We start from the raw sequence: 26,573 nt of genomic DNA, 5'->3' as shown, positions 1-26,573 counted from the left end.
TGGGCTGACATGAAAGGGCAGAAAACAAGCATGACATATGAGAGAGATTTTCTAAGCTAGGAAGGAATCTTAGTTGTTAAACAAGGGTTACACACATTTATGGCATTTAGCAGACACCCTTATCCAGAGTGACTTTTTATTTCAATTTATATAACTGAGGAGTTAAGGGCCTTGCTCAGGGGCCCAGATGTAGCAGCTTGATGGACCTGGGATTTGAACTCACAACCTTCTGATTATTAACCCAACACCTTAACCACTTACCACATCCCCTTGAACTTTCACTTTATTTAATATTTATTAATATTTATTTAATATTGTTGGAACTGGTGTACAGTATAGGATATGGAATATAATTTGCAAGGTGTCAAGACATAAAAAAAAAACTTAATTTTCAGTTTCATTTTTAAGAGATCTTTTTGTTTTGGATAAAATGTTTGGATTCTTTTTGTATTATGTACCAACACTGGCATTGCAGTGTATGAAAAATTAGGGAGGAAAAAACCCTAATAGACTACAGTATATCTTAAATAATGAAGCCCCACAATGCAGTGCAAATGGATGTACAGTGGGAAAGAGACTGGGCGTATGTCAAACCCCGACACACACACTATATAAGTGCACTACGTCACCCCTTATAACCCCCGTTCATCAGCGTCCGATCTAGTGCACTTCATAAGCATCAGACTGCAATTTGGGATGCATCCCTGGAATGTCGCTACTAGCTTTCTAGCTAGCAAGTTGCTAATCAATGAGCACAGCAGCAACGAAAACTTTTACAGGGATATTATGACTGATGATCATGTACGACTGCTGGCGATGTAAAAAAATAACATTTATCCAACGTTGCTACCTTTAAAAAATCACTAACAAAATTGTACGGGTGAGTTTTGTGCCATTTATGCTAATTTTCTGTACAAATAACAAGCAGTACCGTTAGCAAGCTAAGTGCAACTTGGTGTTAGAGATAACGCTAGCAGAGCCGGCTACTGTTTTGATTTCCAAGGCCTGAAAGAAACGTAGTTAACATCGCTAGTCTGAAAGCTAGCTAGCTGGTGATTTATCCGTCTGACTCAGACATCTAATAACCATTGAGCTGCCATTGTGACCGTATTGACATCGATGTTGTAGTGTTAATAAATAATACGATCTTTATTGAAGTCTGTTTATGTGCTGATCGTTTAAGGATCTTCGCAGTAAACGCACATATCAGTTATGTACATATTATTCCGGCTATAATTCAGCCTAATTATTTAGCTACACGTCGTTAGCAAGCTGTTTTCCTTCCTAATGCTGTAGATAATTCTCATAGTTTTCTAACGCAACAGTTTTGTGTTTATCTTCTCACTTAGCTACTGTTAGCTAACAGTGCAACTTGTTAACCGACTTTTCTTACAAGGACATTTCTTATCAAAAAAGTAGTGCGTTTTATTATATTGTTTTGTCTTGATACAGTTTGCAAGGCCTTTGGTTTTGGACCGTCCAGTAGTCTTAATATACCTCGATAATAAGCTGTGTACTTTTTGATAATTAGAATTATAAATGAATTGAATTGTTTTCTTCATTAGATTCCTGGGAACCAATGAGATAAAGCTGCCTTCTGGCTCAACCAGATGTGGGGTATGCAGCCATAAGTAAAAACAGAATTAACCGTAGTTTAATTTTCATATCAGGGAGAAAGAAATAGTGTAAATGTAGATTTTGGACTTTCAATTACCCTAATTTTCATCTTGTAAATGTTTCACATGATTTGTGGAATGTAAACTTGCATGTTTTGCTCATTGAATAGTGATTTATTTGTGACTGTCGGTAATCAAACACCATCACCTTCCTTGCTCAATAATTTTCTTTATTTGTCCTTTAACATTCAGTTAGGTTAGCACTAGTACCCAGCTGTCAAGAAGGTCGAGAAGCAAAGGTCCATGACAATCGACTGTTTTTTTGGAGCCACACAGCCACAACAAAGTAACTCAGAAAGATGAACATCGATGACAAGTTGGATGGGATTCTGATTCAATGTGGCACTGTGAACATACACCACACAGCCCAAACCTTAGCACCTTCTGTGTTGGACAAAAGGGGAGGAAGAAACTTGGATATGTCTCTTGGAGAAAAAAGCTTGGCCAATCAACCCCTGCTTGCTGATGATGACGATGAGGAAGACGAAGATGACGATCTGGCCGGTGAGACGCTGGCCTCACACAACCTCATCTCACATGATGAACTTATGGTTCATGAGGAGACTGTGAAAAACAATGCAGCTGGAGAACAAGAATTCTCTCATCGACTTTCCCACAAGCTACCATATACTCTACAAATGCCTGTAAGTCCACTCTACATATATACTCCTTTGTGCATCCATTTGCATTGTGGGGCTTCATCATAAATATACGTATATGTATGTATATCAGTGTTATATGCCAGAGTGTTCTCAAAAGAAAGTGTGCTTTAACAGAAAACGCATATTTGGAGCAATATAACTTTATATTAAAATGTTTTAGTTGTCCTTCCCTTTTATGCTTTTTTTTTTTACTGAGCAAGATTAAAAATACTCACAACTGCAGCACAAAGGTTAAAGGTTTATTTATTTTGTGCCATGGAGCTGCCTGCATTCAGCTTTTTTATTTAGTGTAATTATATCTTCATTTGAATTTCGGTCAGGTGAATATTAAACAGGAACTGAAGCTGACAGACCCACTAATTCTCAATAAAAAGGACAAGAAACAGGAGAGGGATCTGACAGAATCTCACAAAAAGAAAAAAAGAAAGCAGCGGTCTCCTGCAAAGGTACACATTCGCTATACTGAATCTAAGAGGAATGGCATTTCTGCAACTGACTGACAGATTGTGTTTTAAATACACAAAGAAATGTGCTAAGTTGTATGTGAACCATTGTGTGAGGGTGAACTTAATTCAAAAATGACATTGTCAATCTAATAATCTTAGATTCTTACCATTAATGAAGATGGCTCACTGGGACATCAGAACCCAAAGTCACACGTCTGTGAGCACTGCAACGCTGCTTTCCGAACAAATTACCATCTACAGAGACATGTCTTTATCCATACGGGTAACACCTACACATGCACACACCTTAAACATGCTGAAAATGAATTATCTTTGCCTTTTAATTCCCACTCCTTTTATGTATGATTACTTATTTTCAAAAATTCCTCTCCAGGAGAAAAGCCTTTTCAGTGCAGTCAGTGTGACATGCGTTTCATTCAAAAATACCTGTTGCAGAGACATGAGAAAATTCATACAGGTAAGAAGAAATCCAAAATCATATTCATGATTAATATCTGTAGTTTTGTCTGTCCAGCAATTAGAGAACCATTGTTTGTTTCTTCTGTAGGAGAAAAGCCATTTCGTTGTGATGAGTGTGGAATGAGATTCATCCAGAAATATCATATGGAGAGACACAAAAGGACACACAGTGGAGAGAAGCCCTATCAGTGTGATTATTGTCATCAGGTTAGAGTAATTCAATTTTGATATTTCCATACTGAACCTTTTTGGGTACTTTGACATATCCATTAAATATATTTTAATGGAACACTGCAGCATTTTCTTCTTTGGTGAACTTATGCATGTTCAAACACAGTATTTGCATGCTTCGGTGCAGCCAAAATAACTGGTACAAGAAAATCTGAATAAATCCTAGCATAGTTCTTTTTTTTTTTAATTACATCCAGTGATGAAACAAACCAAATGGCAAATAAACAAACATGTTTTTTTTAAGTAGATTCTTAGTAGTGTCACTTCTAACCTAGACATTTTTTCTACTCAGTACTTCTCCAGGACTGATAGAGTTCTGAAGCATAGACGTATGTGCCATGAAAATAAGGAGAGAAAGGTCCATAAAGCAGCTGCCAAAGTTGGCCTTCTACCCAGCACAGAAACTCTCACATTCTCCTTTCCATCCAAGGAGAGCACTCTACCTAAGAAAAAGCGCCAGAAGTCCACTGATAAGAGCAACACCGTTGTCCAAAACATTTCTGTCCCAGAAAAAGTTGTGGAGGGCGAAGAGAAGAAAGAAGAAGACAGACTCTGCAAAAGTGAATGTCTTCCTCTTTATGATGTTGCCACCAAGGTAAAGGATGAGTATGTAATGACAGAATATTCTGTCGAACTCCCAGATTGTTCTCCCGGAAGCAGGGAACTTACTGGGGAGGCATCTTCTGATGAGATCACACCTCCAAAGATAGTGCTGAAGAAGATCGTTAGCAAGAAGAATGTAAAGCAGCAGACTTTGGAACACTCACAGCCTTTGTCACCCTTGTCATCATACGAGGAGGGAAAAGTCACAAGATATACATTTGAAATTGTTGATAACAAAGGCCTTTTGGATGTTGAGCCAAGCACTGACTTGGAGACTGTTGATCCACTCCAGGTTGGGCCAACAAAGCCAGCTGGCAGCAGCACAAACTATGATGATGCCATGCAGTTTCTCAAGAAGAAGCGTTACCTTCAGGCGACCATGGCCAATAACAGTCGGGAGTATGCCCTGAACAGCATCTCCTCACAGCCCTCAGTTACTCAGACAGCTGTGGCCACGGTCATAGATGAGACTGTCCCTGCCACAATCCTGTCCGAGACTCAGACTCTGAACGTGGAGATCAAGTCGAGCCATGAGAAGAATGTGCTCCCTGATGAAGTCCTACAGTCTCTCCTGGATCACTACTCCATCAAAGCCAATGGACAACCAGAGATCAGCTTCAGTGTAGCAGACACAGAAGTAACTTCCAGCATCTCCATCAATTCATCTGATGTATCAGAGAGCAGTCCTACTGAGGCCTTGGGTACTAGCTCCCAAGCACCCACTGCAGAAAAGGCTAGTCTTCTTCAAGAGTATTCAAAGTTTCTCCAGCAAGCTTTAGAGAGGACCAGTCAGAATGACAGCTACCTGAACAGCCAGAGCCTAGCGTTTGTGAATGAAGGAGCAAGCCTTGGAGGGCAGCCTTTATTTTCCACAGACAAGCAGTTTGGTTCACCTAGTCGGTTTCGATCAGGTATGAACTCTCCGCTGAGACTGGATAAACCTCACTTTGGTCTTTTAGTTGATTCCCAGCACTCATTCTCATTTTCAGGTGATGAAACCAACCCGTCTTCAGTGTCACCAACTGAGGACTTTCTGGAGCAGGTGTCCCCCAAAAAATCAGACACTCAGGGCATTACTCAAACGTTTCAGATTGCAACATTTGATCAGAACTTTCGATCTCAGTTCCAGACCACCCGGTCCGGACTATCTTCGCAATTTAGTGTTTCCAATGGACAGGTCAGCATAAGAAGTCATGGAGGATCAGACTTTCCAGAATTCTCTCTCGTTACTGAAACCAGAACTCAATTGAGCGCTTCTCCAGATGCCACAAGCAGCCATACATTTGGCTAAAAAAAAAAAAAAAAAAAGCTATTTAAAAAATGTACTTGTTTAAAAGCACTTTATATTCTTGCTCTGCGAATGTAAGCAGCACCACATTGGATGTTCGTCTCATGGCAAGCATTTGAACTCCAGATGTTCTCTTTGTATTGATCTGTGTTGTTTTAATCATGCAGGATGAGAATCATTTTAGGAAATTTTTGTTTTTCAGCACACTCATTTAACGTCTGTGTACATGTAAAAGGCACTTTTCTGTATTTTCTTTTAATTCTATAAGTTCCTCTGCACATCATACTGCACAACCAGTCTCTCTAAGAGAGAATTTACTTTCTTACAGTAACATACAGATAAGCTCTTAAATTTCCAATGTAAACTCATGAATTCATAATTTTATATAATGAAATTATATAATTCTAAAATATTTTTGCACAACACTATGAAGGTAATATTAATTTTTTTTTTATTTTAAAAAGGCTCTTAAATTATTTTGGAGCTAGATGCAGCTCTGATGCATTGGTTTATTTGTAGGTACCTTGATTGACACCTTAATTTTCTTTGTACAAAAAAGGTATCATCCATGGAACTAATAATCCATGACCCTATGAGATGAAATTAAATTAATTTAGGTTTTGCTGGGAGAGTATACCTCAGATACAGCGTGGGGTATTGAATAAAGATATCAACATTTAAGTACATTCCTCAAGTTGTATTTTTCACTAATGAAGCTTATTAAGTAGGTGTACCTAAAAAGTTTTTTTCCTGCATGTAGTGCCTTTTTGTGTATCTGTGAATTATTAAAAAAAATGAAAAAAAGTTTTTTTTTTTTTTATTTTGTTTTTTTTTTTTTTTTTTAGTTATGACCCTGAACCTAAAGAAACGAATGATTTTAAATAGCTAAACTGTTACATTTGCACTTGTAAGGGCGAAATCAGTGCTTTTTATACCCGGATTTTTGATTCAACTGGATCAATCCCAACCTCAATAACAATGATTATTTCTCTTTTTTCTGAAGCACATTTTCCAGTTTCCTCATTACAATTATGGATATCTTTTATGGGGTCAGAGATTGGTGATGTCTTTATTTGTTATGTTATTCTATTGTGTGTTTGGTAGTTAACCATCAAATATATGAAATTGGGAAATTACAGTTGAGTCATGTAGCTTTAATCATTGTCTTTGAAATATGAACTAAACTTTGCCTTGTCTATCTCTAAATTGACATTCATGTATTCATTGCATTGTTTGATGAAACAAATGGTGCATGGCTTTGATCTTTGGTACTTTTATTTAGTATTTATAACCCTAATTATCGTTAATGTACGTCTTACATCTAACAATGAATCACATAAACATATAATTTCTGTATGTTTTAATTTCTCTTTTTTGTGTGTTGAAATATCTTATCCAAGTCCCTAAGCTGTAATTCATGCATGCTGGTTTTTAAAACCTACAGGTGTGCCATGTTAAACTTTAGACCAAATTCCATTGTAAAGAGATATTTATTATAAATTACAGTTACTGCTCATACTTAATTTGAAAACATTCCCTCATTTGACTCTCAGATGTGTCTCGTTATCTGCATATATGTTTGTATGTATGTATAATGAATATAAAATGTCTACACACCCCTGTTAAATTAACAGATATTTCTGATGTAAAAAATATATTTTTTTTATTCTTACTGTGAAATTACATGTATAAAAAGTAAGCAAAAGAAAAACATTTTATTTATTTATTTTTTTTAGAAAGGGGGGGTGTTGGTGAAGACAATAGGCAATTATTCTCATACCTTTATGGGTAAGAGTCTTTCAGCATGGTACAACTTGACTTGGCAGTATTTTCCTACTCCTTGTTGCCAAAACATGTATGGGGGCATCACATGCACAACACAGATTTTCAGTTGCATTCAGGTCTGGTCTCTGGCAGTCATACTAAATACATATCTCCTGAAGGTTTTATACTAAAATTGACAGATATTGGTAGATATTCAGGTTTCCCCTCAACCTTGGTAAAAGTCCTAGTCTTGAAGAAAAGCAGCCCTAAAACATGATGCTACCACCACTATGCTGCACTGTGGGTATAGTGTACTTTTCATGATGCACCAAACATACCTTATGGAGTTGGTGTCATTAAACCATAACACATTTTGCAACACATGGTTTGAGGTGATTAGGTTGAGGCCAACTCCACTTTTGTTTTTGTCCAGACATGGAAAGAATGAGACATCATTGTCACATGCTGAGAAGAAACAGTACTTTTTAGATATACCTGCAGCTACTTTAATGTTGCTGTAGATTGTGTACTATATTTCTAGCAGCCTCCTGGGTTAGTTTTTTCTTGTCCTTTTAGAAATTGTGGAGGGACTTCCTTTTCTTGGTGACGTCACAGTGTTACTCCATTTGTTGATGATGGCTTTTAAGGATTTTTTTTCAGAAGTCCTACAGAAAAAGCTGATCTTAAATTGATGTTAATAATTATTTCATTGACAGCTACATTATAACTACTTATGAATATGAACATGGACGTGATTGGTTCATTGGTTCAAATCAACAATTATGAAAGGGTGTGCACAGAACTTTTTTTTTAAATTCATCCTATTTTTTTCCTATGATTGAGCATTTTACACTTATTTTTTATAGGTTGTAAGTTTGGAGGTGTAAATATTTTTTTTACATGATTCATCTTGGTTTCTTTTATTTAACATCACAAACATTCTGCCATTTTAAAAAGGGGTATGTGGACCTTTTATATCCATGTATGTATGTAAGTTGTACATTTTTAACTGCACATTTTGTTTTGTGTATGCTAAGAGTGAGATGGAGAAACTGGTGATATTTGGGATCTCTGTGGATTTTTAAATGAATGTACTCTGTTAATTCAATCTGCATAATCCTGTTGGTTTTGGCCTCAATGAACACTGCTCATGTTACTGTTGATTCATAGAGACTAGTTTTTTTCTCTCTGTCACTTCCTGAAGTTGAAAATACCACAGCAGATAATCTGATTTAATTTCAGAGAAGTTCATATCTATTTCTCTTGCATTATTTAAGCAGATTCATAATTGTGCACTCAACAAAAAGCAGCTTTATATATCATGCACATTCTGAGCACAATTTGAAGTGTTTTTTTATGTTAGTTAGTTACAGGGTTAAAATCCATCAGGTTTCAAATTATCCAGGATTTCACTCAAGTCAAAATGAAGTGAGATCACTTTTCATTTACCTTTGTATGATATTGTTTGATATTGGTATAATAGTATTATTTTCTTTTACTGCTACAGACGGTTACATTAATTCTGACCCCAACCCCATACATTGGAATTATGGGAGCGTCTATATGAATGAATATGTCTCTTTTCCCTTGTTAAAATTGATATAATTAACTGTTGATGCTTTCTGATCTTCTTAGTTATAGACATGTCTATTATCAAGTTGATGTGGGGTGCATGTCCACTGTTTTTTTTTAATACACTGGTTATATATTTTTATATGTATGTATTTTATTGTAGCCAGTTTATTCCATAGAACACCATTCATTTTATGCAATATGATGTATAGATCCTGGAAACTTTTTTTTTTTCTTGATTGCATCTCTTGTGTATGTCCTTTGAAATACAACAGAAGAACTCAGTGGTGTTTCTTTTAATTGCTTTTTAATTTATCCCCCTCCTTGTTCTCTTTGTTTTCACCTTGTTCACTTTGTTTCAATTATGTTTCACAATTGTGTTTCACTTCTCTGTAGTGAAGCTACAGTAGATCCCTGTCCTGGCTGCCATATGTCAATACACAGAGTCAACAGAGACTTTCCTTTTGTCAACATACCTGGCTGAATACCAATGATATCCCCATATAATGTGTTGAATTCTGAGTGTTTTGTATGACTAGATGTAGCTTTTTGTCATTTAGTGAATTCACTCAGACCTTGTTTTTCATAATCCTCCAGATAATGATTGTCCAGCCTCCACATAAAAATGAAATAAAACCATCCCCATTTGTTTTTCATGGAACAACACTGTCCCAAATTGATTTTTGAGGTATTTTATATACACTCATCAAGCACATTATTAGAAGGGCTGGTTTGAGTATTTTTGTAAAATGAGTACAACAGCAGAAGACTATGTCAGGTTCCACTTCTGTCAGTCAAGAACAAAAAAACTGAGGCTGCACTGGGCACAGGCTCACCAAAACTGGACTGTCGAGGACTGGAATAACAACATGGTCTGATGAAATTTGATTTCTGCTGAAGAATACAGATGGTAGGGTAATAATTTTTTACCAACAGCATAAATCCATGGATCCAACCTGCTTTGTGTCAACAGTCAGGCTGGTGGAGGTGGTGTAATGGAGTTGGGAAGGTTTTGGGTTTTTTTGGCACACTGGGATTGTTATTACTAATCAATTATGTTTCTGACCATGTGCACTTCATGGCCACAACATAACCCATAATCTAATGCCAACTTCCAGCAGATCTCTAACAGGTCACCAAATCTGAATGCAATAGATAGATAGATACAACCTATGCAGGAACTACAGGATACAATCATGTCAACATGTAGAAAAACGTAACTTGTAAAAATTTATGCTATGAAGAATTGATGCTGTTTTGAGATAAAAGTGACACCCTATCCATTATTAGTATAGTGTTCCTGATAAAGTTCCCAGTGAACGTGTCTGTGTATGTTAACCATGTCGTTATATTATATTCACGTCATAAGTCCAAGCAATCACAAAATTCACACTTTTAGGTCCACAATTTTGCTCTCCAGAAACTACCAGCACCCTTGTAGCATACTCAGTGCTCTTGATTGCTTGGTTAATGTGTTGGAAAGTGTAGAAAATCCTGGGCAGATTTAGGGCTGTTCTGTCTGACTGATATACTATTAATCCTTCATAGAACATAACTGGGAATAAAGTTGTTCCACTTTGTTATACTATAGCTCAGTGTGACTCACAGTGTTAAAGTGTTTGATGCTGCACACCTTTAAACATGACCTAACTCCAACATTTGTTTAATGACGTGCCACAATTGCCCACGTAGCATTAGCACATTTATTAGGACTGAAAGGCATGACATGGCATGACATAGCAGAGGCACTGAAACGCGTTAGAACTAAAGCTACCATGTTATTATTACGTTTGGACTATTTCGGGTATGTATGATTATTAACACATGGATGGATGGATTAGAGTCTTGACAAACAGGATGTCTGAGTCAAAACAACAAATGGTTTATATGTCATGAAGGGCGGGCTGTTTAGTGTGTCCAGAGGAGACTGCGTCTTAATTTAACCTAGAAAAGTTAACTCGTATCGTATTCGGTGGTGAAACGAAGGAAAAAAACAACACATTTTTGTACTATGAGGTTTAAGTATTTGCTTCGAGCAAATCTTCGTCTTTAGGTCCTTCTGAAGCGACGCTGCGCGCGCGCACACACACCTTTAACAGGTAAGGTATAATATGTGGTATTTACCTTGGTGACGCTTTCAGTAAGTTTTGCACTATTTAAAGCGTTATAGTTTACCTGAGGAGTTTAACCACTGTCATAGAGAAAAAAGTTTTATTTGTATATAGAGTGTATACATATAATGCATAATACACACACACACACACACACACACACACACATATATGTATAAATAATTCGTGTATATCTAGAAACATGATTGCACATAAAAGCTGTGGCGATGTAGAATATTATTATTTTGTAGATGATTAATAGTCCAGTCATGTGATTGTTTCTCAAAAAACAGACTAGTGATTAGTTATTCTCTACCAAAATCTTTTCTCTCTTGGTAGTCTTTAACTTTCAGCAGGTGCACTAAGAGACATTTTCACCCCCATTGTGTTTACAGGTGTTAAAGTGGCAAGAACTAGTGATATTTCTGAGCTTCCTATGAGGAAAATGCTTCAAGGTTGAGACAGGTGGCAACATGAGCTCACACGTTCAGGAGTTATTTCATGAAAATGCCCAGGTAGAGTTTTTGCTTCATGTTACATTTACATTTACACATTTAACTAGCCATCCTTATGCTAGTTCAGTAGACCTAGAGTTTAAGAAAACACCAAATCATCCTTCGTTGGAACATATAGTTAAGTTACAGTAGTTACAGCAAGAAAAGAAACTACACAAGTCGGTGGATTTTAAATAAATGTATGCTAATCCAAGTGTTTGGTGAAGAGGTAGGTCTTGTTTAAAGACAGCAAGTGGCTCAGCTGTTTGGACAACCCGTACATTTATTAATGCTTCTTAGAAAAGAACAGAAGCAGCAGCATAGCTTTATAAACTGATATATATCTTGTGTCTTAAATAAAGTCTGGGCTGGTACCATCAATGTTACAGCTTTTGTATTGGTGTAGGTGCATGTGGTCCATCTTTAAATAGCATTCATTGGTCCTTAAAGTATAATTGTATCCCTCTAAAGCATACAGTATGCTATATTTAGGTTTTCAGGTGAAACGTACATAAAACAAGGTACAAATACTTATACTTATTGATTGTTTCACCCAATCAACAAGGAAAACAATACATTTATTTCAGTGCTTGAATCCTTATGCAGGGCTCTCAGATGAATGCTCAGCCATGGTGGAAGGTGAAACTGTTTGTGTGGGAGCCTGTCCTGTTTGGCACCTGGGATGGTGTCTTTACAACCTGCATGATCAACATTTTTGGTGTAGTGCTTTTTCTCCGCACCGGATGGCTTGTAGTGAGTGACATTTTGATGATTTAGAGTGTGGATAGAAAGATGTTCTAGTTACGAAATCTTTCTATAATGTGAGGGGAAGTTACACCTTTTACACAGCTTATGGCATTACATTTTGTCTAGAGTAAAGGTTTTTAATACTACTTTCCAAGGATGTATAGTAATGACTATTTTTGGTTTAAAAAAGAATCAAACAAACTATGGACCTAGAAGAATAGAAGCATGTTTTAGGACATTTATATGGTTGACCATAATTGACAAAAAAAAAACAACCCCAAAATGAAACACTTTTTTTTTTTTTGCAAAACATTTTGCACAAGGGATCAAATTTTTTGTTACAATGGATCATTTTAAAATATTAGGTTTGCTTAATTTTTCTGGATTATATTTGAACAGTAAACACAATGGCAAACACAAACTAATCTAAACCTTTGTTTCAGGGTAACACTGGGGTGCTCCTGGGCATGCTCCTGGTGTCACTTGTTGTGCTGGTTGCACTGGTGACGGTTATGTCGGGTGTGGGTGTGTGTGAACGGTGTACTGTGGGCAATGGGGGCGTATATTCCATGATCTCCATGGTTCTCGGAGGAAGAGTCGGAGGCACTGTTGGACTCCTCTATGTGTTTGGGCAGGTAAGAAGATTTTGGTGGTACACCTGTGAGGAAAAAATAGCAACGTTTAACACATGGTGATCTTTTCTCAGTGTGTGGCTGGAGCCATGTACATCACTGGCTTTGCGGAGTCCATAGCCGAGATGCTGACTGTTCAGAGTGTTTGGGCTGTCCGGGGGATCTCTGTGGCTGTCCTCCTGGGCCTGCTTGGGATTAACCTGGCTGGAGTAAAGTGGATTGTCCGGCTGCAGCTCGTCCTGTTGGCCATACTTGCTGTATCTACTCTGGATTTTGTAATTGGAACCTTCAGCCATTTGGACCCAGGTATGTGAGTCATATAGTAATAGCAGAACAAAGCACTGCATTCATTAAATTGTAAGATTTTTGCATCAACATGTATCAAAGCATTGACCCAAAGAAAAATGTGGTATCTTCATATAAATTGACTCTGATCTCTATGGGCAGTATTTATGAATAATGCAGCTATAACATTTCTTGATTTTTCTTTGGATTATGATGACATAATTTAATCCAATCAAATGCTAGGACCTGCTATTGCTAGATCAATAATAATCTAATCTAACTATGTAAAGGCTGCCATGTTTTTAAATGCATCCAGTAGGAAAATGCTGAACTTTTCCCACCTAATCACCTTTTATATTTACCTTTTTGTTATAAATGATCTGACCTTTGCTGTCCTTTACCTAGTTCAGTCCAGTAGATGTCAGCATGGAGCTGCTATTCAGTTCCTTTTACTTGCGTTGGACTTGAAATCAATCAGTACCTTAAATTTAATTGGCAGAATGATTGCTTTAGTTTGTTCAGATTGCTAAAGTTTTCTAGAATCTTTTTAGATATACTAGACCTACATTTGTACTCCGCCTACATCAAACAGAAAGCTGAGGTTACTTGGAGTTCTGCGACAGTTCTGCTTTTTGTTTTGTGTCTGACAGTTACGTTTTTAGTTGTAAACTACAGAACAGAAAAGAGACCGCAAAAACACCCATGTACACATGCACATCAATGCATTCAGTTATTCACTAATGTAAATCATACGGCTGATGTAGTTTGAATGCACAACACAGACACCCAGGCAGGCTATCATAGTCTAAGAAACTAGGTACTATATTCATCATGAAAGTCTTGTTACTTGTTTGCTTTATTATTTTTAACCAGAGTGCTCTGCAGCTTTTAATATGTTTAAACCTGTCCCTTTTTCTTATTTTATTGACTCTCCTTGCATTTCTTCTGGCAATGTTATACGTTTTATGTCTCTTGTGCAAGACCTTAATCTTTTATAAACACCTGCCTCACCGCCGACCTTGTCCTTGAATGATTTAAGCATAGATCAGTACAACCTCCTTCTTAAAAATAATCATCTTACAGCTTCAGTGCAAAACATCTTACCTGCTCAGCTACATTCGTGGTAAATAAGCAATTCATGTGCTGCTGAAACATGGGTTTTCTTCCACTTTGCAAAAATATGCCAGTGGGTGAACTTTGCATCTACATGTGAATGAAAAGTGTGAGTGTATTCTCTCCTCACTCCAAATTTTCCTGACAATTTTCCAGCTCCACTGTAAGTGATACCAGATATTTGATTTTTTTTTTTTTCTCAAAAGACAGCCAACATTTTTTGCATTAGTTTGTTTATTCTTCTTTTATGTATAATACTGCTGGATGAGTGTTGATGGAGAAGTTTAAAGTCCCTTTTAATTATTTCAGGACTATTTTAAGCCTTGTTATTATTTATGTTTTAGATTCTCACATATTGGACAAGGTTCTGACAATTAAATTGACTTAAAAGGGCTCTATGTATCCTGTGTGATGTTTACTCAGAGGTCTTGTGTGCAGGAAGGGCCTAAGCTATAAAGGATGTGGCCAGTATGTACTCTCACCCTGGATCTTCAGGAAGTCCATCCCAGCTCTTCCTGTTCTCTTGATTACTAACTTCCTGTCGAGAATAGAGAAAAGACTTCCACAAATATGATCTAGTTTCCTTCTATATTTCTCTCACTCTCTTTTTCTGTGTGGGTTGAGCTGCAGTGAAATTTGAGCAGGAGGATTGAAAAAAAAAAAATTACGGAAGTTGGATTTAAAGCAGTGTTGAAATCTTTGAATTTGAGAAGTGCTACTGTTGCTGCTGTTGCCCACATGCACGTGTCCAACTCTTCTAGTTAACTCTTTTAGCAGCTGGGCTTGAGACCAGAACATACTTTTGGTTGGTATGGGGAATACAATTTTCCTGGTTTGTACAGGTTTTTCCAATTAGGCTGTATAGTAGTGGAGTGATCTCACTGCTGGCTGGGATCCAGTTTATTCTGTGGCCCACGCCGGGTGCCACATGGGCGGCCTACCTGCCAGTCTCAGGAAAAGGCGCATGTGCGCATGTGTTTACAATTTGATAACCACTTTAATCAGACAGTCAAGGCCAACACTGACACCCTAGAGACTAAGCAGCTTCTACCGATCCCGATACAGAAGTCAGACCTCAGTGAATGGTCATAAAAGAATAGAAATTAATGTTTAGTCTGTAAAATGCTCTGTGATCTTAACATCTCTCTGTATACTGCTAACTCTGCTACATGCATTGCCCAATTTAATCACAGTTATGTTGAATACTTGAAATATTATGCTGGAAATGATATAATGTTATGAGTGGTGTCCTCCTGAGATTTCTTCTCGATATCATGCCATTGCAATGAGCACACATATTCTAGAGGCCAGTTTGAGGGGGAAAAAATTATCCCCTATTCTGCCACATTTTGTGTGATTTTAAGGAGGGATTTGGAGTTTTTATTGTGTTGGCTATATTAAAATGTTATGACTCATAACCATTCCTACTCAGTGTCAGTGATGTATTCAGTTTTGGCTAGAGTTATGTTTTGGTTGTATGTTATTTGTGATTCTCCTCATTGGTATGCAGAATGTGCTTCTGCAATGGAACTTGCGTGACTCTTGCAACGCCCCGGTTTGGACAGGAAACCTGTATGCGGTCATGGTTTTGGGTTAAGGGTGTTAACCGGGCTCACCCACATATTTGGCCTGGGACAAAAGAACAGGCAGGAAGGAGATCTGAGCTATTTGCTTGAAGCCTCCATATCTTCACTTTCATGACTTCTGATGAGAAGGGCTCCAACTATAAATAGCTGTATGCAGCAATCTGACAGCCCTGTTATCATTTTTGTATGTGAGGTCTAGCGGTTGTGGTTGAGGTTGTGTGGTGTGGGTGAGAGCATATGTGTGAGTTATCATACTCATAATGTCATGGCCACAGGATATGCTGTTACTCTACTTACTCCCTCTCAGTAAAATTATTTACAGCATGTGATTTGATTTGATCCAATGATGACTTGCTAGAGTTTATGGAGTTTTTGGGTATGTCAATAAACTGAATTTCCAATTTGCACATCTATAAACAATATAATAAATAATTGCTAGTAACGTTATGAATTATTTAGCACATTAATATAGATTAATGTGAATAATATTTGCTAGGCCTTTATGTTCATCCTAAATAATACATTGAAAAATGTAACAGTATAATTAAAAAAATATATGTAACAGTATAATTAAACAGTAACAGTATAATATGTAACAGTATAATTAAAAAAATATATATTTCTAATCTATATATAAATTACTTCATATATATATATATATATATATATATATATATATATATATATATATATATATATATATATATATATATATATATATACTTCATATATATATATATATATATATATATATATATATATATATATATGAAGTAATTTATATATAGATTGGAAATATATATATATATATATATATATATATATATATATATATATATATATATATATATATTTCTAATCTATATATAAATTACTTCATTTGACCTTAGGAATGATCATCATGTAATATATTAATGTTTCCTAATTGTTTTACACTTTGTTTTAGAAATTCATAACATTTTTGCATGATGCATTGAAATTAATGATGTAGATAAGGATCTTACTCTTTAGCGCCCCCTCTGACATAAAAAAGAATTTTCTTTTTCTTTTTCTTTTTCTGGTTAAAAAACATATTTAATTTTTTTCATTTATTTTTCTTCTGTTTCATATAAGTCCAACAAAAGAAAATAAAAATTAGATGTGCATTCTAAAAAAGGTGGACAATGCATGAAGTTTTCATATATATCCTATAAAATACTGCAGTATTACTGCCCCACAAGCAGGGTGGCTTTTTGAATCATTGTATAATACTTCCTTTTTTTTTTAAATCTTGATTTTCTTTTCTTTCTGTTGCTCTGGTACTTGCTCTTTCTTTGGAGCTTGTCTTGGAAGGTTAGGAACAGGCAGGGCTTCTGAAAGGGTGGTGACTTCCTTTTTGAAAAACATGTCATTAATCCAAGAGAACACATTCTTTCCCATCACAAGATAACCGAGAGGGAAATGGTCCATGCACTTTCATGGCCAAGTGCTACAAATTGCTCTCAATCTCTCTGGGTGCAAAGTCCGTACAGGTGAGGTTTCAAGTCAAGTCAAGTGAACCTTCTATACTATATAAGTGCAAATAAGAGAGCTGGACTATTTTTTATATTATAGCACATGGTAACAATTGTGCTCCATTCAGAAACATTAGGTCTTGAGTTCTGTTGTCTATTTCTATTCATTCTCTAATGTTACAGAGTTTAAGTGTTTTTCTTGACAATTATTGTTCCTGGGCATTCAGTTTTGTTGGCTGCACTATATTTCATGCATACAGGCACCAGTGTTGCCTCTTCTGCTTAGCAAAACAATGATATCGCAAACTGCAGCTTATACAAATTTTCTTCAAATGCCTGTTTGGTTAGCCTGAGAACACACCCAGAATTCAGTCCAACATTTACCCACTAATGTCCGCACTGCTTTTGTACACATCTTGGCGGGAGACTCTGTCCTCCCCCTGACACTTACATAAAGTCCTGGTGTGGTCAGACACAAACACAAACACACACAGACACACATAGAGCCCTGCCCATGCTGACAGAAGAGTCCTACTCCAGCTGGTCAGACGTTTCATATCACAGAATGGTAGATCTACCATAGGTTTTATAATGTCTTAAAGAATGCATAGTTATTTTTAATGTCCAATTGATGTCATGTTCCCATTAAGGACTTTGTCACATCATACACAAAGATTTTCTTAAACACAATTACTGTAAAATGGTCTATGAGGGAAATCAAGTGTTGGGTTATAGTGTTTGAATTCAGAATATATAAATAATACAGAATCCCAGAACATCAGCACCATTGTTAAGTATATTTTTTATAATACTGTAGGCTTTTGCCATGGATCATGCAGTAATGTTTAAGGATTTATTTACTGAATAAGTTAGTAATGATTTGATGTGCTGACATTGTTCTGGCCTGATTTTTATTTTCAGAGCATGGATTTGTTGGCTATTCTGAAGAGCTTTTATGGAGGAATATTCTGCCTGACTACACAGCTGGAGAAACTTTCTTTACTGTTTTTGGGGTTTTCTTTCCTGCTGCAACAGGTGATTTGCACAATTTTTTATTTGTACTAAATAGCCAAAGTTATCATTACATTCCAGCCTGATGATGTCCTATATAAGATTTACAGGTGTGGTAAGCTTCCAAAAGCTTTCTGTAAGGAGATGGTTATGCGTGTTTTATTGGAGGAATCACGGGAGAGACAACTCATTAAAATCTGCTGTTTCATAATTTAATTAAAAGAAACTTTGGGGTGGTAAAAGTTAAACTGCTTCATGCAGGACCATATCACACTGTGGATTATTTTCTGTAACAGCAACCTACTGTTGTTTTTTTGTTCCTTACTTATAATTCAATAATTAATTGACTTGCGTAGATTTAGAGAAAACTGTGCCAACTGATGAGGAAAAAGTTATTTATACATGCCACATTTTAAAATGATCGTTCTGTGCAAATATCATTTTAAAATGTGGCATGTATAAATGAGAGGGTGGCTGCTAGTTCTTTTTTTCACACCTACATTTATTCTGTGTTATAACTCTGTCTTTGTGTTGTGTATAGGTGTGATGGCGGGGTTCAACATGAGTTCAGATCTTCATAAACCAGAGCATAGCATACCTTTGGGGACCCTGGCAGCTGTGTTCATCTCGTATGTGATTCACCATTTATAGACACCTTATCTATATAATTGTGTAATATATATCTGTAAATAATTGAGTAAAAATTGTAATACTTGAGCCACTCAGTAACTAAATTACAGTGTATACAGTATTCATATGTTTAACAGACTCTCATACTCTTTCAGTTCTTTAGTTTATTAAACAAACAGTTTCAGTGTGTATCAGTGTAGAACTGTGATATTGCTGGATTTTGCAGGTGGTTCCTGTACCTTGTTTTTGTGTTCTTGCTGGGAGCCATCTGTACCAGAGATGCTCTACGCTATGATTTCTTAATAGCAGAAAAGGTAATATTACTAATGTTTCTATCTTGGTATCAGAGGTGTAGGCTTTTTTTTTCTGGCATTACTCTGAAAGCATTACAACATGGTTGCTCAGAAAATTAATGCAGAAAGTTCCCTGTGCAGGTGCTAAATAATTTTTGCTTTACTTTGACTTTAAGCCTATTATTATTGATGTAGATATTTATATTGATGTGTTTAGGAGTAAAGCAGAGGAAAATAAACATGTACATGCACAAGCATCATGGTGTGTGGTGTACTTGGGGTGGGGAACTGAAAAGTTCTAGTTAGAATTACCAATGCAGTTTGTATGTAATTGAACAATTACACATTTTATATTTTTGACATTGTGGCACTGCATTGTAAGGGACATTTATATGGATATGATGATTAACAAAGGCAAAAAGCTAGCTAGCTACATAATTTGCATTTGCTCGTTTCTTTCAATATGTAGACAAACTACATTGATCCAATTGTATATGCGTAAAACTATTCAATAGATGAAGAGCACTATACTCTATTATAGTGTTGGATCAGACAAAGATTCCTATAAAGAGGGAAACACAGTTTACCTGAGTGCAAACACAGATTGTGATCCATGGTACAGTGTAAAAACATATGCTAGTTTTGTCATACTGTATGATTTGTAACTCAGAAGGGTTGCCGAGTTCAAGCTTCATGTGGTGTAGATGCCATGGGACCAAATGGTATGAAACTAATAGTTGGGAAATTCTGGGGTGTGATCCTCACAGGCCTTGTACTCTCTGGCAGACCCACAGCTGCTCAGTGGGGGATTTGCAAAGGGGTGAACACCCTGCCATTGCTTCTCGTGTATCAGAAACAAAGACAGCAGAACTGTCTGTAAAGTGGAAACTGTTATAAAATTTTACCTTGCATCTTTCTTGCCTAGACATTTTTGGACACAAGTCAACCATTAATTTTTAAAAAAAAAATTATTTACTTCGCGTTCTGTAGAACCTTTTTTTGCCTCTCTTCCCCTGTGTTTGATATTAACCCTGCCTTTCAGGTCTCCTTGGTGGGTTTCCTTTTCCTGTTGGGTCTCTATGTCTCTTCCCTGGCCTCTTGCATGGGTGGTCTGTATGGAGCACCCAGGGTCCTGCAGTGCATCGCCCAAGAGAGAGTAATCCCAGCTCTGTCTTTCCTGGGACAAGGGGTGCGTATGCAAAAATCACACAGTGTTGGAAAACAAACATATGAGCTCTTGCCCAATTTCAGCCAAAGTTCTGAAAAGCTGCTTTGTGATGATGTCCATTGTTTAATGTTCCACTTGATTTGATTATTAAACCTCATAGTAACATACACCATTGTTTGGCTATGTACAAGGAAAGGAACTAGAGTGACAGCTCTTATATACTGTCGTGTATTGTGGCTGTGATTTTGACGGTGACATTCCTTTGATAAATGTGATGGAATTTATATACTGTTTGCCCTTTCATAGTCTTTACTTTAGATTTTTTTTTTTTGACTTTTTTGTAACCTGATTTTGTAACAGTTTCTGTGACATGATTAGTAGATATGCTGTGACTTGATTAATGCAGTAATTGGTACATTCACAGATGATGTTCTTTATATTTATATTTATTTTTTCGATGTTTTCTTAAGTAATTTGAGCTTTGTCTTAGACAGTACAATCCGAATTATAGGATATAAGGTTGCTTGTTTTTTTTGTAAATGCTTCTTTTTAATATTACTCAGTTCATCTCTGTTGAACACTCTTAAAGCTTAATTACTGCATATTTTGTGAGTGTCTGTGAAGGCAGAACTGATAGTACCCACAAAAAGGAGGTGCCCATAATTATAGAGCAATTGAGTGTTTTTAAAAAAAAAAACACTGTGAAGGCCCTGCATGGCACATTGTGGCTTGTGAAAAAAATAATGCACGCCCTTTTCCCGTGCCCTTACTCTGTCTGGGTCTTCTGTGGACTAAAAGCAGGCCTGAGACATCTTGCCTCGAATCAGAGATCTAGAACAAATGCAGGAAGTGAAGCCAGGGCCAGCCCAGGTTGGCCTGGCTCCGTGCCATTCAGTACTGGGAGTGCAAGCATGCCGACAATCTCGTCCTGGATCATAGAGTATTGGAGAGAGAGATGGTGGAAAATGTGTGGCTTTAGGAGGGACCATTTGTGTTAGAGTTCAGGGAAGATGTTTTCTCTGTATTGTTATTGTTGGATGTTTCCACTGTGCTATTATGCAGCATGCAGCGATTTAGAAAATGAAAACTGAGAGCGGATAGAATGTAATGTTGAATGTTTAGATGATTATTGAGTTTATGATATTAGTTGAAATACCTCAAACTTAATAATGAGGATCTCTGTTATTTTTTTGAGCCTGATACTACAAAAGAAGCTGGCACTATTATGAGAACTATAACACCTGTATATGCACTAATTATTGTATGTACCGTACAGTACTGCATGTCAATTCTCTAACCACTTTCTGTCTAACAGAAGGGTCCCAATAAAACTCCAGTAGCAGCCATTTGTCTAACAAGCTTACTCTCCATGGCCTTCATCTTCATTGGTCAGGTCAACATTCTGGCTCCTATTGTTACCATCAACTTCATGCTGACCTACAGCATCATCGACTATTCCTATTTCAGCGTAGCCATGAGCTACAACCTACAAGTTAAGGAAAGCAGGCCTCTCATTGAAAAACCCTGCACTAGAAAACCACTAGTAACAACTAATCACCCATGTTATGGCAGCAATGGAGCTCTGAGCAAGTGCAACAATGGCACACTGCTTGAGTTCACTAAAGACATGGACCAGATATTTACATTGCCTAGTGCAGACAGTACAGAGGAAGAGAAAGCTTCCAATCATGTAGCCAAGGTCTGGGGCAGGAAGGCAAAGGTTCCTGCTAAAGAAACACTGAGCAGTAGTTTTGGGCTGGATTTGAACAGCAACAGCCCATCAGTGAAGGAAAAGGATGGCCCAGATGATGAGACCAGCAGTCAGACAGGTCTTATTGAGTGTGAGCCAGGAGGGAAGAGGAAACTGTCTCTGCCTACTCAAAGTCCTATTGAACTCGATCAGATACCAGGGGAGACGGCAGACACCAATGGTAAGTGATGATGCTTTGTCCGCAATCAGCACACAGTGTTTACATAGTGGTAAAGCACTAGATTTATCAAAGCATCTTTCTTTATAGACACAAAAAATAAACTGGAGGGATCAGATATCCGACCAGTCTCAAATTCATGTTATGCCAAGTTTTGCAATCACTGGGTTTCCTTAATTGGTGTAAGTACAAGTATGAAAATGACTTAGTAATATCTATTTTGCTTCATTAACTGAGAAACTATATTTCATGAATAAAAAAATAATTAAATGTCAATGTGTTTAATTCTTTAGGCTCTGTGCTCCATTTTGATAATGTTTGTCATCCAGTGGGTGTATGCCTTGGTGAATATTAGTGTGGCCCTCCTTCTTTATCTCTACATAGGAAACACAAGCCCAGGTTTACCAACAGGTAATTATCTTGATTACTTATGTAACTTAACTTATGTTGATATGTGATTCGTATAAAGAAACACGTTGAAAATAGCCCCTTTTTCCAACATTGAGGTAACAGTAATTAATTAAGATTGAACATATTTAGTATTTTCACATTAACAAAAACATTCCAGTGCTTTATTTTTGTCTCTCCTCAACAGAAATAGAATAACTGTCTGTTATGTAGAGACTGGTTGCATTTGGTCCTGGGCATAGCACGGTCTGTTGTGCAGCTGTTGGGTGGGATATTTGGAATAGTTTAATGCTGAATTCTGCAACGGTGTGATATATAATCTCTCCAATCCCATGCTGTTGTAGGAGGTTGCCTGTCTGTGTTGTATTGTAGTTTGTGTAAAGTTTTTTGGCTGTTTTAATATTAGCTTGTTTTATGAACATTTTGTACTTGTATTTTAGATTGTTTATTTTTATCCAAGCCACAGAACCAAAATGTTTTAACAGTACACACCACACAATTGCATTTATATAGATTTATGCTTAAGGCAGCTTTTTATACCGTGCGCTCGCACACGCAGTCCCCTCTGAAAGTACTGGAACAAATACACAGAAAAGCAGGTCCTGCAGATGCTGCTACAGGGTATTAGGGTATCTGTTTTCACTGCAACTGCTATAATAATTAAGAACAGTATTATAGTTAAGCAATGAACCACAATTGAATATTTCATGTATTTGCATTTATTTGTATGATTTTAGGTTTTTTAAAAATGACAATCACATTTGGCATTTGTGTTGTGAGTCATATTTAAATTATTAACATAATCGACCATAATGTTTGCCACAAAAGAGAATATCAGTTTTTCAAGACTCTATTGAACCAAAACTGCAGATCCTAATCCCGTAGTATGTATTCCACGTATGCTTTTTTTAAATTGTAGCAATGTAACATAATGTAACACCTAAATATATAGTGAGTTGGTCAATATAAAAAATTGATTAGATGATTAGAAAATTGATGGATATGAAGATTAGGAAATTGAATTATTACCTGATGGTTACACATTTTTGAGTGTGTCCCTTTATTATAATTGTAAAAGAAATGCTTGAAATACAAGTTGGTTATAAGTTCAGGAATTGGTAGAGATCTGTTTCTAATTTGGTAAGAAGTTAATTGTGACCAGAAGGGAAAAGATGTTGATTCAGAGCATGTTATCTCAAAAGTGATGCAGTATGGAAATACTATTAACCTCTGGAGCTGATACATGATTACAGCATCACAATAATTTCAGGGAAAAATAAAACAACTCTGCCATATTGTGGAAGGATTTTCTCCAAAAAAGAACTATCAAAAGACCAAAGTCCAAATGTTAAAAACAGTGACAAGATGGAAAGATATTAAGTAAAAGTGGACAACAGCATGTTCCATATCTCTTGTTATTTTGGAAGCTTGAATAAACCAATCAAACTTGAAACCCTAGTTTTTCACAAAAAAATAGCTTACTTCACACATGCACAAATTCACACCTTGGAGCAATTTGCCCATGCAGAGATGCTTGAAATAAAGTTTGGTACGATGCTGAATAAGTTCTGGTCTTGCGATTTTTTTTTAATGTCTTTTCCTTTAGGCCTTTTTACTGTATACAAATTGCGTTTGTGTTCTCTTGGTAACAGGTATAGCAGCACATTTCAGCTTTTACCGCTGGATAAAGAGTTCTCTGAGTAGCCTGGGCAGGTATGATGATCGTTTATTCCTTAGGTCTTAAAGTGTCTTCTTTTGATTGATGACTTTGTCCTTTGGCTAACATTATTAAGAGATTTCCTGTTCTAAGAATAGAGAAAATCTTTGACATTGTAACAGACTAATACTGTACTTGTGCTAATGCACGATTTAGCTTGATGCTCTTGATAACAGCAACTCTCCTCAATTAGGCCACACCAAGCGCTTCAAGACCAGATTGTGGTGACACCGTCTTTGTCAGCAGTTGACATGGAAACCAGACAGTTGACGGAGGAAAATACAGACTTTGCCTTGCGAGACCGCTATCACCATTCATCTGTTATCACCACCAAAGAAGAGATGGTTCATCCTCAGCTTCATTAACCAGCCTCACCCTATTCAGATTGGCCAACATATAACGTTTTAAAAAACTTTCAGATGATTCAGAATAAGTTTACAATCATTATTGACAAGTGTTAATAGCTGATCTTTGATTGGTACTTCTTCTCTGACGTGTCTTCATGACAACTAGATTGAAACACAATGTATGAACTGTAAACACAAAAAACTGTATGAACACAATGTTTGATGGCTATAATACCTTGAGGTCTGAAAGGATAATGTAAAAATATGGATGATGCTTGAGTTAATTTGTTCAATTGAACTCTTTTCTTCATTTATTCATTTTAAGAATATTGCTTATCCCAGTAAGGATTGTGGTGGATCCCGAGACTGTCCAGAGAACCGTGTTTGGGAAGCCATACACAAGAAACTTCAGAAGCTAATTCACACCTTGGGCAATTCAGCTACCTTTAGGAAGAAAATCTAATTAGACATAGGAAGAATCTGTGAAGCTCCAAACAAACACTAACCCAAGCCCTGAAACACAAGCTGTGAAGTATGGCATTTCTTTCAGTATACCATGATTCTGTGTTATCATCTGGGAAATCAGAAGTATGTGAAATGACGATTTATAAGAAGTGCAATAGAAACTAGTATATTGGCGTTATTATAGTTGTGAAATTCTTCATAGGCTGTATGTTATTTATATTTAAATGGGTGTTTTGTACAGTATGGCAGATAAAGATAAAAATATGTTCCTCATATTTGCACTTTGCTAAACTGGTGTGTTAGTAAACAAACCTCTCCACATGATAATTCACCACCTTGCTGAGTATTTGGCTGCATGTTATATTACAGAGACATTTCTATTAATAATGTATGCTAATCAAGAATAACTTGTAACCACCTAGCCAACATAGAAAACCATGCAAATTAATTGTACAAAAAAGAAAATTTCTCATATTTCAAAATCAAACACATACCCACTCCACATTCTCGGTTATACTCTGTGTTTCTATAGTATAACTGACCTTGTAAAGAAAACGGTTGCATGATTTTTAGCAGCAGTTAAAAGTAAAAACATTTATTTGCTTATAGAATCACATTCTCTGTATTAGCTCCCAAATTAAACGTGATTGATGACTTATAAAGTGCTTGAATGATACGTGAGTAATCTAAATCAGTGTTACTCATTGTGCGGCTCGCGAGCCTCCTGCGGCTCGCCAAGCTTTAATATGCGGCTCGCATGGCAGTAAATAATACGATGATATGATCATGTGGTTAAAATTTATTTTTCATTTATTCATTCATTCATCTTCTACCACTTATCCGAACCACCTCGGGTCATGGGGAGCCTGTGCCTATCTCAGGCGTCATTGGGCATCAAGGCAGGATACACCCTGGACGGAGTGCCAACCCATCGCAGGGCACACACACACTCATTCACTCACACAATCACACACTAGGGAAATTTTCCAGAGATGCCAATCAACCTACCATGCATGTCTTTGGACCGGGGGAGGAAACCGAAGTACCTGGAGGAAACCCCCGAGGCACGGGGAGAACATGCAAACTCCACACACAAGGTGGAGGCGGGAATCGAACCCCAACCCTGGAGGTGTGAGGCGAACGTGCTAACCACTAAGCCACCGTGCCCCCCTATTTTTCATTTAAATAACATTAAAAACAATCAGGGAAGCATAGAAAAATGAATGTGCTCTATTACAAATAATAATATATATTTATATATATTATTTGACTCGTCACTGACTCACTGCGTTCTGCGCAATAGCCAGTTTTTGGCGGCCTGCCAGAAGCTAGTTTGTGTTTCATGCTAGTTAACAACTTATGTTTACTGTACACACGGAATTAAAAAATGGATCGATTTCTTATCAATAAGAGAAATCATCAT

General features: G+C 36.7%; 2 protein-coding genes across 5 annotated transcripts; both read left to right on the top strand.

Moving 5' to 3' along the window:
• The first annotated feature begins 712 nt into the window (after nt 1-712).
• Nucleotides 713-9,361, top strand: znf148 (zinc finger protein 148). Of its 3 annotated transcripts, XM_060876797.1 has the most exons (8): nt 713-880; nt 1,566-1,617; nt 1,869-2,320; nt 2,659-2,784; nt 2,944-3,067; nt 3,179-3,262; nt 3,353-3,471; nt 3,788-9,361. In XM_060876797.1, the coding sequence occupies exons 3-8, from the start codon at nt 1,976-1,978 to the stop codon at nt 5,387-5,389; spliced, it is 2,400 nt and encodes a 799-aa protein (XP_060732780.1). In that variant the 5' UTR covers nt 713-880; nt 1,566-1,617; nt 1,869-1,975; the 3' UTR covers nt 5,390-9,361. The 3 variants fall into 3 exon arrangements, with proteins under 3 accessions (XP_060732780.1, XP_060732781.1, XP_060732779.1); XM_060876798.1 differs by lacking the exon at nt 1,566-1,617; XM_060876796.1 differs by having other exon boundaries at nt 713-2,320.
• A 980-nt stretch (nt 9,362-10,341) lies between these two features.
• slc12a8 (solute carrier family 12 member 8) lies at nt 10,342-26,535 on the top strand. 2 transcript variants are annotated; one of them, XM_060876795.1, is made up of 14 exons: nt 10,342-10,526; nt 11,229-11,348; nt 11,934-12,080; nt 12,518-12,709; nt 12,781-13,012; nt 18,105-18,218; nt 18,736-18,823; nt 19,051-19,138; nt 20,160-20,306; nt 21,601-22,216; nt 22,304-22,395; nt 22,507-22,624; nt 24,274-24,334; nt 24,532-26,535. In XM_060876795.1, exons 2-14 carry the CDS (start codon nt 11,307-11,309, stop codon nt 24,701-24,703), a joined length of 2,109 nt encoding a protein of 702 aa, XP_060732778.1. In that variant the 5' UTR covers nt 10,342-10,526; nt 11,229-11,306; the 3' UTR covers nt 24,704-26,535. The 2 variants fall into 2 exon arrangements, with proteins under 2 accessions (XP_060732778.1, XP_060732776.1); XM_060876793.1 differs by having other exon boundaries at nt 10,342-10,821.
• Nucleotides 26,536-26,573: the final 38 nt, after the last annotated feature.

Source organism: Tachysurus vachellii, chromosome 8 (genome assembly GCF_030014155.1).
Source record: "Tachysurus vachellii isolate PV-2020 chromosome 8, HZAU_Pvac_v1, whole genome shotgun sequence".
NCBI lineage: Eukaryota > Metazoa > Chordata > Actinopteri > Siluriformes > Bagridae > Tachysurus > Tachysurus vachellii.
The sequence above is the reverse complement of the archived record's forward strand: the minus strand, read 5'-3'. Positions and strand labels throughout refer to the sequence as shown.